Source organism: Schistosoma haematobium, chromosome ZW, assembly GCF_000699445.3.
Source record: "Schistosoma haematobium chromosome ZW, whole genome shotgun sequence".
NCBI lineage: Eukaryota > Metazoa > Platyhelminthes > Trematoda > Strigeidida > Schistosomatidae > Schistosoma > Schistosoma haematobium.
Genome location: NC_067195.1, coordinates 84336944 through 84351178, shown reverse-complemented (window position 1 = coordinate 84351178; position 14235 = coordinate 84336944). Strand labels below are relative to the sequence as shown.

The 14235-nt window shown below is 35.0% G+C and overlaps 1 protein-coding gene across 5 annotated transcripts in view; it reads right to left on the bottom strand.

Moving 5' to 3' along the window:
* Positions 1–14235, bottom strand: part of REV1_1 (deoxycytidyl transferase) — a 43161-nt gene that overhangs the window by 15835 nt on the left and 13091 nt on the right. For 4 of the 5 annotated variants that reach the window (XM_051212514.1, XM_051212518.1, XM_051212515.1 and 1 more), the window contains 4 exons: positions 13352–13467; positions 11330–11399; positions 3301–3550; positions 169–556 (listed from right to left, as the gene is read on the bottom strand). In XM_051212514.1, the coding sequence (XP_051072698.1) occupies positions 169–556; positions 3301–3550; positions 11330–11399; positions 13352–13467 (824 nt within the window). Of the gene's footprint in view, positions 1–168; positions 557–3300; positions 3551–10175; positions 13678–14235 lie in introns of those variants that run through there. The other variant, XM_051212517.1, reaches the window with a different exon arrangement.

Below are 14235 nucleotides of genomic sequence, written 5' to 3'. Positions count from 1 at the left end.
AAAATGACTTTGTATGCATACTGATACGTAAACAAAATTATCATATAGTAATACACATTCTTGATTTTAATTTAAATAGTTTTGTATAAATATATATACACTAAGTGACTAGTTCACTTAAATTTTAAAAAATATACAGAATACGGAAAATTTTGATGGAATAATTACCTTTGAGTTTTGGTCTACTTCGAATACTGACAGATACAAAGAAACAATCCATATCAATATGAAATATAATTTGAGGCTTTTGTGGTTTTGATAGCGGATAAGAATTAGAATGATTACAATGAACATATCGTGCACGTAACTCAATCGTTTTTTTGTTATTTCTGGATGGAGATAAATCGCTTGAAATTTGATTATACCATTTCATGCCTAAATCACAGTTATGTTCAGGATTCTTACGCATCTCTTCGACTAAGCTATGTAGATCTTTAGCCCAAGAAGAAAGATGATGTAAGCGTGAACGGGAATAAAATGTAGCTAATTTTTGATCTAGCGATGCTTTCAATGAGGTTTGTTGTATCGATGTATGGGAAGCAACAGATGAAGGTACCTAAAAATGAAACAGCGCAACTAGTTATGTCGAGAAAAGTTTACACAAATTTAGGAACAGGAGAGTCGAAATACATGTGTGTATTCATCTCATTACTAAGTTAATATTTGGTACATGTATCATTTTCAAAACTGAAGAAAACATCTGGAAGCTGTTATATTTTAGGATAATTTACGGTACGATGTTAGTTTTTAGTTTAATACAATGAAGAATATTCAGTATTAATCATACAACGTAATAAATATGTAACCAAAGTCTACTGAAGCCTAAGCTGAGTTGCTATATAAAAGTTCCGTTCAAAAAGGAACATCACCGAATGATAAAAACGAAAGAAAAAAACAAATACTTGGAAATAAATGACAAAACGACATGGGTAGTTAAAAAAGGGAACAAACAGACAATCTTATATGATGCACAGAATCAATAAAAATCAAAGTATTGGTAATTCTGTTTATTTTTTATTCATATTTCGTACAGAATATGAATCACTGCCTGTTTTCCAATCTAGCCAGTTAGTAATTCGTCATGTTCGTGTAAGTTATCTCAGCCGTTTGGAAATTACTTTTAGTGAAATTCTATTAGGCAGTGCTGCAATATATGTAATACAACTTTACTAACTCAGTTGCAAGGTGATATAAGCTTATCAATTGACTTTCTTTCTATGTTTAGAATTCAGTACTAATCATTTTAATTACTGGACTGAATAAAAACGATAATTATTTCGAAGGTATTCACGATTGAAAATTGGTGGTTTCCTAAAATGAGCTACATTCAGTAGATATGATTTCCAATCATAAATTAATATAAATGTAGCTGTTTTAAGTGGAAATGGATAGGATATAACGTTGCGGAAATCATCGAACTGCATCACGAGGCAAGCATTAACTTGGAATCCTGAAGGGAAATGGAAAAGAACAAGATCAAGGAACATAATGCGTCGATCATTGGAAGCAGGAATCAAAAGCATCTGCAAACAACTGAAAAGGATTGCCCAGGACAGAGTTCGATGGAGAATTCTGGCGGACGGTCTATGCTCCTCCACGAGGGGTAAGAGGTGTAAGTAAGTAAGTTGTTTTAAAGGATTCACAATCTTTGATAAGCATAAATTTAAAGTTGAGTGGCCCCCAAATGCCCTGGTACGGCCGAGAGTGGAGAAATTCAGCTCTCCATCTCGAAGTGCTCTCACATGGCTACGCATATACAGCCACTGTCAGAGAAGTTCTACTCACTGCCTTCTCGTGGCGGGGGTGTTGTTTACGAAATTGAGAGGACGAAAAACGAATGTTTGGCACCTTAACCGGGTTGGTGGATACGGAGGATCCACCTAGGGAAGTTGGAAAACCCTGACTCCAAACCAACTGTGCACATGGGCCCCAGGATTCTGAGGAACAAATGGCGTATGAACCAATCGTTGGTCACTGGCCATCATGGGACTGCATTTCTTGACGTTGCTCCACTGCCTTGTGGACCAGACCTTTATCTCGAAGGCTCGGGGTGTGACCCCTTAAGAAAACTACGTGTTTCGGTTTGGGCGCCCGGGCAGTATTCCAGCCCATACACAAATTGAATGATTTGTGTGACGCATATATATTTGGTGCCTTCTTGTATCGGTTTGTGTTTAAATAAACCGAGTTAAATCAGTTAGACAAGATATTGAGCCAAATAGGATTTCTGATTAAAAATGATTTCAGGAACTAACTGCAAGTTTTTATCATACTATCTAATTGCTATGAAATGAATTTTACATACAATTGTTTGAAAATTATTTTGTTATAATGAAGTATCAAAACGTTATTAGCGTAACTGCAATTAGTTGATATGAAATGAAAGAAAGGTTGTTATGTGGTCTATTTTAATGTAAATTAGTCAGAAATAAGGTAATAGTTTTATGGTGAGTACGCAGAGATGTACACGTCGGTAAAGTACTAAAAGACGATCCATGATAAGAATTAATTTTCTAAGGAAACCCAGCTCAGTAGCTTCTGTAAAACTAAAATGCGAGGAACAAGGCGTGCACTAGTAATTTGATGTTCAAACTGCAAAACAGTAAACTGAGTTTGAAAGTTTTGCTACAGAATTAATTCCCAGGCGCTTGGATCATTTTCCATATATGACTATTGGTTAGTTGAACCAAAAGCAAAGAAACCATTGTAAAAAGATTGAAACCAAAACAAGAAAGTTCGTTGAAGCTAGTAAACGTATATTGAGGATGCGAGGTGTATATAAATATTGCAGAGAATGTTTGGTGGCCCGTTGATCTGACTCCGGTTTGATCATATGATGATGTTAACGAAATATACTTGTCCTCTCGTACATAATTATCGACTGAATTTGAGTTAGAGAATAACGGAATAAAAAAGTCAAATACGAGAATGAATTTTGGATATATGTACTTCATCCATTGATCCTGACAGACAATCAGAGTAACGAAGTGGAGAAACAAATCGGAGAAAGCAAGTGTGACTGATATTTATAACGAGACAAAAATAATCTAACGACGTGATGGGTAGGGTAAGAGATGGACACTTATGCTCATATAAAAACAGTCAAGGTGAATAATTGAGATGGTCGAAATGTGATTCAAGCTAGAAAAACTCATGTAGGCTTGACATAGTACTAGACACTAATTTCACGAAGATGAACAGATCGTCAACTTTACACTGCTAGATTTAAAAACCATTGAACGTAAAATGCTACAATTATACAGACATACATGAAATACATTTTTAATTCTGTTTACTTACTTCATCTTTAATCAGATTGGTTGTTTGAAGAGTATCACCGTCAAGTTTACTGTTCAGAAGTTGTTTCAATGTAATTGCAGGTTTTAGAGGACTATTCTTTTGGACATTTCTATTTAAACTATCATAAGAATCTGTTTTTAACACATGATTTAACGATAAACACTCATCGACACGCATTTGATGAACTCGAGCTTGTTTGTCGCTTGAAGATGACAATTGATGTGTACTGCAGGAGGACATTTCTGTAATTCTAGTTGCAAATAGGATTTTAATTAAGAAGGATAATTATTATCTGTATAGACATGAAGTGAAGTACTGGAATATTGCTGAAGATACGAAAAAAATTCAAATACTAACTAGTTACATGTAAAGACGAGACATGTGCTAAACGTACAAGATAGTGAACGAAGTCTTAGCTGGGATGAATATTAAACTTGTTTGCTTTTCCCACGCAACATACAACTGAAAACATGAGTTAACTACATGTCTTATCGACTGTAGACCACGATTGTCAATGTTTTATCCCAACTAGTTTATTCCGGCTTTAAGTGAGCTTTTGGTTTTATCCTATGATAGAAATAATATGATGCACTGATGTCACGGTCCCAAGGAAATTTATTTATTTTCCCTAACATATCACTTTCACCCTGGCAAATATATATATATATATATATATATATATATATATATATATATATATATATATATATATATATATATATATCATTCTTATGATAATTAGATAACCAATTAACTTAAACGTCTCAAATTTTCGTATCTCTTCAATTGAGTACGGTCAGTCCGAACAAAACAGTAAGTGATGGGTAGATGATGGATTATTAAACAATGAAATTCAAAATGACTATAACAGAACTTATTGTGGTACAAATTTCAACATGTGCCAAAATATTCTGAAGTTGGGTCATATCGAGATGCAATGAAGTGACAGTTAAAATATAGAATTCAGATTTATAGAATAGCAACAACTGTATAAAGCGAGCAAAGACAAATCAACGTGAATTAGAAGAAAAGATGAACAGATATAAGTTTATTTTACACCAAATACAGGTTTTGAACACATTGGTCTATTTTTTGCATTAATTATTATTCGATTGGATCTTGAGTAAACTATAGTCGAGTAAAATTCACTATTAATGAATAAATAATTTATTATATGAAAGTAGATTTACTGATACCATAAAATTATAAATGTCACAACTAAAAAGTTTGATAACGTTGTCACATGTTTTAGATCTGATCTACGTGGTCTTTATTATAGAAGGAGATTTATTACAAGTATGAACTGGCGAATAAATGTATGCTATATAGCCTAATAATGTAAACTAACACCATAATGTAGTCTAGTCTAATTCAACTGACATACCTTTTAACGGGCAGTTTTTATCAGTATTGCTAAATTTTGATTCAACCGATATTGATCACAATATCCTATAGAGATATATTTTGATGTCTCTATATAATCGTTATATACCTTGATCGTTTGAAAGAAGGAAAGTCGAAGGATATCGAAGCACTTTAACTCACAAACTCATAATTCGAAAGCCTTTTATATTTATCTCAGAAAATAGCAAGGTATTTCAATATATTTACCATGTAAGTGTGTGTTTTTTACTTTAGAGACATCCGATACTTATCAACAAAGTACTCGTATAACAGTGGTTTACATTACGAATTGACTACATAGACAACTTAAAAACAGTGGAACAACAGGAAGCAGTTTTATTCTAGTACATGACTTCTGATGGAATCAGCCCACGAAGTGGTTGACTTGTTCTGAGCTATCATGGTAGATGTTGACTACCGGGTTGATGTCCACGGTCAGTAATTGAAGACTTTAGGTGACATCGCCCAGAACCGTTCACAATGGTGAAGATTTACTGAGCCTTCATCTTTCTTTCAATCTTAAATTCCAGTATCTTTTCATATATGCCTTTTCACTATACTTTTTCAGACCATATTCTCAAGGTTTGGTTTTTCTTTTTAACATTGCTACTACATTATTTGGGTCTATTTTGTTATTTAGATCTCGTTGTGCTAATGTGGTATGGTAACTTAGGCAATGCATATCTGTGCCAAGCTCTATGTTGATGATGTCTATCATTTTGTCTTCTCACTATCATATGCCCCTGACTCCGCTCAAGATTGGACTAAGGAGTTTCAGGGCCCATGATGGAGACAATTTGTTTCGAAAACTAAGCCGGGATTCAATGGTTTGCATTTGATCAATATGTGTATAATTGTGATCTTTCTTAAATCAGCTAAGCAATCATTAGTAGCACGCCAATGATCAGTGATCTAACAAACTTTAACGGTAATTTTAATGAATTAGGTTGATAACCAATGTCTATATTTAAGTTTTTCTAAAGAAGAGTAAATTACTTAACACTTGTCAGAAATAAACTTTGGTAACTAACGCCAATTATCTTTTTAACCTACGACTCTAACAAAATACCTTAAATTATTTAATATCGTCTCAAACAAATGTAGATCGATTTGTTTGTTGTCTAGCTATTTTTTAAATAGTCATGGGTACTATTGAGTAACAACGGAAACATTCCAATCAGAAATTGCAATAATCAGCAAGGAATATGCATAATAATGCACTAATGAACAGTGCGCAGATAAGAAATATTATAAAGGTATTTATCAAATGAAAATCATTCTGTTTTATACTAAAACATCGAAAGGTTTAGTGAACGTATATTACAGTGAATTAATTATCAATGACCTTGTTTATTTTGTTTCTTATTATTGATCATATTATTAATGTGATCAATGTCCAAACTTACCTAATATTGGTAATGAGATTTACGGAATTAACAATAACAGGGTGGCGGAACACATACACAAATGGCTACAGAAACAAATGAATTCCAATGGTAAAATAAGATCACAGGACAGACAGACATCTTCCTCCATTGCGAAACATTTGGTTGAGACTGGTCATAAGGTTGATATTAAGTCAGTATTTGTAGTGTCGTACAAAAGCCTTCAAGGGCGCATAGTAAGGTTGATTGAAGCCTTGGCTATATGGAAACTGACCCCCCCCCTTTATGTGTTCAAAAACCTACCCTGGTAGTACTGATTTGTTATCACATTGCTTTTGTGTACTTCATTTTTCTTTGTTACGGCTCACCTTTAACCTGTCTAGTTGACCTTTTAGTTTTCATATAAAAATGTCTTAGCAAGTATATGTGTGATCAGATTGTTCGAAATATATTGCGCAAATATATCACATAATTCTGATAACCTTCATCTTCTCATTGCTTAATCGAGATTTATCAGAGACAGTATCTGTTATTCCGAGGACAGTTTGTTTGGATTGATCAATTTGATGTTAGTTTGTACTACAAAATAATAACAGTCTAAGAAATACTATAAAACACCCTAGAACTTTCTGATCATGTGGCAAGCATATCGCCTTTAGATTACTGAGTTTAGATACTTCTTAGAATCTTTATTGTTCCCATTTTTTCACTGATGACCTATAACACTTTTAAATTCTTTTAGTTTTGTTATGATAGTCGGAAAAATATACCAATAATTATCGTGTTAAGTCTATGGTGGCCTTGGACCTTGAATGTACATTTCCTATTGGTCGATGTTTATTTCGCTTGTTAAATATTGTGTAAATGTTGTTTTCTATTTTATGGTACGATGTGGTTCGTTTGTTTGGTATATAAATAAAGTATGTCTGAAATACAATGATTCATAACTCAGAGGCTGTGACTTGTGTTCTTGACTCAACTGGCTAGGACAGGCAGCGAAGCAGGGCCAATCAGGACTCTAGGTCGTCCGTACGTGTTTACGTGTCACTGTCACCGAATCGATCATTAAAACGCTGTTTATCAAAACCTGCAGTCCACACGTTACAACAAGTTTTAAATTACAAAATAAGATAACTAAACATTCGACTAGTTTCAGAAAAAAGTGACCAAAAGAGGGACCTTACGACAAGATTTACCAAGCTTTTCCTTCCTGAAAAGATATCAGTTGATTTATTATTAAAGGTATATATATGTATATATCACGTCTGAGTGGTGGTGGTTAAGTTATTCGAGCTCCAACCTCTAGATTTCACGTTGGAACACGCATCCGCCTACTTCAGATTGTGCAGCCAAGTATTATCAATTGCCGTCTCACAAACTGGATTAAATAAGTCTGTATTTAGTGATCATCAGTTGAATTACAAGAGTCCAGTAGTTTGTTAAGAAAAAGTATCTATTTCATGATCTACGTTTCGTTCGTTTATTTATTTATTTATTTATTTGAACACATACATATTGGTACAAGAGTGCGCGGAATATATATGCGCCACACAAAACAATGGGAATTTAAGGGGAAGGAAAAAAAGAGGGAATTATAACGAAGAGATTGATGTAAGGTGGTGTAATAATAATGGTAAAAATGGGGGAACAGAAAGGTACAATCAGAAGAAATCTTTCAGTTAAGGAAGACACAACAACTTTTTATTATGAAGAAAGTAAAAGAAGGTTACAGCAGGATCGCCACTGGCTTCTATTCTGAGCCATATTTGGTTACGTCTCTAGCCACTGTGTTGCACCATCTCTCAGACCCCAACCAGGGAGTCGTGAAGGACCAACACAAGCCAGTCCTTTGCAGCTCTCTTTCATACCACGACACCATGTCATACACTGACCACCTCTCCGCTTCTTCCAACCAGTCCCAGAGTCGGCAAATAATACACGACGTGGAATTCTCTGAGACGACATTCGGAGAACATGTCCGAGCCACCGAAGTCGGTGTTTCAAGATGGTGACACCAATTGGATTATCATCTCTGTGCCCGAACACACGATGCCGAACCTCTCTATTACTGACATGGTATTGCCACTGGATGTCAGCAATTCTTCGGAGACAACGATGGTCAAACACAGAGAGTCGTCTAACATCCTCAACTCGGAGAGACCAGGTTTCACAAGCATAGAGCAAAACTGCTCTCACCGACGCGTTGCAGATCCGACCTTTTACAGCCAGACTAACATCACGAAAGCGCCAAAGATGGCCCAGATTGGCATAAGCCGCTCTGGCTTTCACTATTCGTGCATTGATCTCATCACTCACACCTCCACCAGCACTTATGCAGCTACCCAGATACACGAACTTCTCGACTACGTCTATCTGCTCACCATCCAGGGTGAGTACAGGATTAGAATCCTGTCAGTCTTGTAGAAGTACTTTGCACTTCGAAGGTACAAAGCACATACCATACCTACGGACACTGATTGCCAACTGATTAAGTGCGGATTGCAACGCTTGAGCATTATCCCACAGTAAGACAATATCATCCGCATACTCAAGGTCGAGAAGTCTTTCTCCAGGCAACAGATCCACACCACCATTGCTTACATTCATCAGAGCTGTTTCCAGAATGTCATCGATGGCAAAGTTGAAGAGGAATTGTGAGATTGGGCAACCCTGCCTAACCCCACTGCTCGAATGGAACAATGGAGAGAGGTGGTTGTATGCCCTCACTCTGCCTGAGGTGTTTGTATATAGAGCTTTTAGGATGTTAATAAACTTCTCAGGCACACCCTTCTTCAATAGACAATCCCAGAGAAACTTGATTGTTATTTGGAGCGAGAGGAATATTTTTCATAAGTAGATAGTTTACCATGTTTTTGTTTGCGGGCTGAGATACTGCCCGGGTGCCCAAACCGAAGCAGGTGGTTTTCTTAGGGGGCCACTCCCCGAACCTTCGACCTAAAGGTCTGATCCACAAGGCAGTGGAGCATCGTGAGGAGATGCAGTTTCAATGGTAGTCGGTGAATAACGATTGGTTCATACGCCATTTGTTCCCTCAGGATACTGGAGCCCATGTGCACCATTGGTTTGGAATCCGGTTAAAGCGCCGGACATTCGCTTTTCGTCCTCTCATTTTTGTGAACAACACCCCCGCCACGAGAAGGCAGTGAGTAGGACTTCTCTGGCAGAGGCTGTATACGCGTGGCCGTGTGAGAGTATTTCAAGACGGAGGGCGAACCCACCCGGCTCTCGACCATACCAGGGCATTCGTAATTTTTCCTAGTTCCGTGTTATATTTTCGAGGTTATGGGTGTTAATATTACGCTACTTATAGCTTTATATTTTATAATTTGTTTATATTTCTAATTATCTTTTATTATTTAACCTTAGTTTTCCATGAACATGTACTGTATGTGTAATTGAAGTCTGTCTGTAAGATAAATATATCTAAACATAAATAAGGTTGTTTCCATAGTAGAATTCTTATATACAACGACTATTTTACACAGTTCTTCCTTTTAACTAACATGTTATTAATCCATCAGAAAACTATACCATCAAGCATCTTCATGCACCTTATGTTTAAGTTGAAAATTTAAACCATACTTTACTTAGTATATATTATCTAATGAAAAAAAAATCCTGTACGATCACGATCGGTTCAAGTAAAACTATACCATGCCGACGACATTAAACGATCAATCAAAAGTAAGCTAGCTAGTGTGTGAATGTAAAACACTGTTGCGGATAACTTGTTGGTGGAGCTCATGATTTTCATCATATTTCTTATTTCTAAAGGAATAGATGATGGCTTCCTTGTGAAATAGACTGTTAAGGTCAATATGTTGGGGGAAGGAGTGTTAAGGTTAGGTATATTAAGGTTAAGAGTTAGGATTCAGGAGTTCTAGGATTAGAAACTATAGTCGAGGGGTCTTAGAATTAGTAGTTAGGTTCTAAAAGATAAAGGAGTAGGAATTATGGTCTGGATTGAATACATAATTATGATCGATATTTAGCAAAAGTTTATTAATGATGTTAAAACTACTAGACCACTGTAGTTTTATCATTATTCTATATTTACACGAAAGACACGTCCCAATTGGCCATTTTTATTGGTTACTTTAAAGTTCATCTTGAAGTCGTCGGTTTAGTATAGTTTTACCCCGGTCCATAATTCAATACTCATGAACTGTTTAGTGAAGTCAATAAACAAGGTATTTGAAACAATTTTCTTCTAGAAATTACTTCTTAGCCGCTGATTCCATTATATATACTAGAAAGAATTAAGCTATTGTTACTAAGTATAAACTTATGATGCAAAAAGTAATGTGTACCTAGTTCAATTATACTAATGCTTAAATATTAGATTACTATATTTTTCTGCTTATAATATGGCAATATTTTAGTGACCCTAGAATATCCGACTCCAATTTGATCATGTGACTATCGTTGTCGAAATATACATGTCGCCAATCCTCGTATATAATTATCGACTTAACTCGCATTGGTGAATAACGGAATTAAATAAACCAAATACGAGAATGGATTTTTGAATAAGTATATTTTGTGCAATCGTTGATCGGAAAGCGAAGCAAGACAAAATGACGCGCAATGGCGAAGGCGAGTGAGCTAATGAGTCAGATATTCCAGGAACACTAGAGTGGTGAGTCTGACTTCGAACTAAACGCACCCTGCTAATCTACGTAGACGGTGAACATCTCAAACTCTAAGCGTTTGATAGACGAACTAAGAGGCCGACTTAATCGACGAGCAACTCACACGACTCAATCTCTAATCCGACACATTTATCGGAGGCAGTACAAAAGCGATATGGGCATGCTCACATCGAGTTATCTTATCGGTACTTTGTCCTCGTGTCAACTCTACTCATTGATCTATTTGGCGGATCGTTCCATTATGATTGTAACAATTATAATACGATTTAAGTGGAGTCAGATAATGGGTCACTAATATATAACATACAATTATGGCAAATTTAGATTTCCTCAATCCTGGTCGTTTCTAGTTCGAATTAAAATCCATTATTGAAATTTTCTAACATGATTCAAGTACCACGGAAACTGATTGTTGGGAACGTGACCGATGGTGATTACAGTAATAATCAATATTGACAAACAATTCACCTACAAAAAGAAGTGTACACCATTTGTGCTTCTTCCAAGTAATTATTTTGATACAAGAGAACGATAAATGTGATATATGGGAAAAAAAGTATCACTTACACATTTGTATTTGGATCTTTATTTGTGTTTGTAACAGTAGGCGGTGAAACTATTTCTAATTTGTCAGAATCTAAAATTTACAAAACAAAAGAAATTAGTGCAGCTCATAGACCATGTCAAGATTCCCACACTAAGTTATAGGTTTATTTCATAGTGAAAAGAGGCAGGTTTGGGTCAATCACCCACTGATTTTGCTGTACTTAATTGGTAAATAAATATGTGGCGTAATAGTCAGTCAACTGAAGTGTACCTAAGTAAGTGGAAAGAAATATCGAGAAACATAGTGGAGAATAAAATTACGATGAACAAACTTGTATGCAACAACTAGCTATACAATACGATTATTGGTGGATATTTTGTCTAAGAAACACCAAAGGTTACAAAGATATATGAAGTATATCTTATTATTAAGGAAAAACGTAAGCAGTAGGATAAGAAACGCCTTTTTATCATCCTTTCCTACTCTTCCACTGATTTTAGCCCTAAATGATCAAAAACAAATTCCAACATCACCCAAATGACTTTTAATCAAACAAACCTGAAAGAATTGATGTTGACTGAAAACTTGAATGCCCAGGAAAAACATTTAACCAAATAGAAAAGGAATCCAGAAGCTTAAAATGAATTTGTGGTCCACAGTTCAGGTTGTGAGGATAGTTTTCTGTTTGTTTTTGGGTAGATTTCATCTTATTTTCGACCAGAAGTGATTAATAAACTCAATAATAATATCGTGGTCATCTATGAAGACATAAGAGTTCACAAAGCTGTAGGTTTTTGTAAAGTATCTATCTGGAATTCTAATATGATCTAATCCATATTAATCCCATTCCAGCTCATTAATGTCCAACGAACCATTTTCTTAGACCAGAAAAACTTACGCAAAGTGATCTCATCGAGCAAGGCGAGTAAATATCGGATGGAGTTAAGGACAAGACTAAACTTTGATCCTTCAAGATATGTAAACGTTTATAGGCAACGCCTTTATTTGATAACAAGGTAGGTTCTTAAAACGTCTTTAATCAATGCATGCTATTATATGCTATTAATATGCGTGGACTCTTCACAAGAGACAGGTAGAAACCTATGTTTTCCTGGATAATTTCTGATGAACAATTTTAAGTAGTGAGACTTTTCGTGCAGATGATTTCTCGTTAACAGAGTACTAGATTTCTGTACTTTCACCTTATCAGTTCGAAGAGTAATAAGAGCTTTTTAAATGTACATCATATGACTGGTCTTTTTGTAGAATTAATCATTTTCTAACTCCTAGAATAATGTTATGCTATTTTCTTTCTGGATTATATCTTGGTGGCCACATAGTAAGGAGTTTGAATCTAGCTGAATAATAATTTTAGCAATTAGACTATTAATTCGAAAGCTTGCACACGAATTCAGCACCTCATTAACTTCTTAAAACCTTCAAATATATACTACTATTTGTGGTTACTGTTCAAGATATTTTTTAATCTGTTTTTGAAATACTTCGGCTTCTAAATGCTGTTAAAGTTTTGGACAGTTAATTCTTATATTATCACCTGGATTGTAATTTACGGATGCTTAACTGCATTAACCAACTTTCGATAATAGATGATTGACTCCTATTGATTCGGTCAAAGTCGATAAGCAGACTGATCACATTATTATTAGAGCAGTCATGAGGCTACAACAAACTTTTTATACTCGATACCATAATTCATCCGAACACAAAGGGTTTCAAGTGCTATATTTCTTACCCTTATTCAAGTCCAAGCTCAAAGGTAATTGAACCAATAAATGATCAATCTTATCAAGCTCTAGATATTATTCTCATTGAGTGGTTAAAGGTATATGGGGATTCCATAAGAGAACTATATAAGACCAGATTTTGTTTCATAGATTCTTCAGTGTAAAATAAATCATCAGCACAAGCGCTAAAACGTTTTTTAGTCTGAAACTTTCCTATGAAAATTAAGGATATAAACAATTACACAAAGCTTCCCACCAATAACCGTTTTTTATCAATATTCTGAAGAGCAAACATACTTGTCTCATCTGCGGGAATAACAGGTATAATCTTCAGAGTTTTCTGCCCAGTTCCAGAACGATGAGTTGGATACAGCTGGTAACTTTGCCATGGTAAAAGTTTACCAGCTTCAATACTGAAAATACCAAATATTAGTAAGCTTATACATAAAATGATTGTCGTATAAAAGTTTAAAACTACCATTTTGGGTGGGACATATGTTGTCTTTTCAAATCAAAATATTTATCCAATGTTTTAATGCAATTCATCAACCAAGTATACGTTTATGTACTCGATAATGAGACACACCTTCGATCTTGGGGACTATCCTGTATCCTTAACCGAACTATGAGGAGAAGAATTTATTGATTAATTTCGCTGATTCATTTGGCATTTAGAAAAATTTTTAGTACAACCGTGTTATACAAACTCAAATGACAACTTTGTAAAAAGGGAGGTAAAAATCATACGGAAAAAATAAGAATAGGAGCTTTTAAAGGACAAAGTTCAAGTAAAAATATAATCAAGACAGAATTCATTCATTGCTAATAATTAATATAGTGCTTATGAAGAAAGCAATATCATAAACATTTCTATACATTTTGATTATAAACTATGAATAGTAGGGTACTCTACAACTCTATTTAGGAAGTCATAATAAATGAACAGACACTAACACACCACGGTTACCTTTATACAATGACGAATTTAGCGAGTAACAAAAACAGCTACATTCAAATGAGTTAGAAATGTTAACAAAATTCAGAATGATTTTCCTTCCTAAATAACAGTTTCAGATCACAGTCTTGTTTGGTCGATTCCAAGTAGTTCATACGTCAGCAGTTAAAAGTGTTCCGAAAGAAAACTGGTATGCTTCATACAAGCAAATGTTTGACGTGTTCCA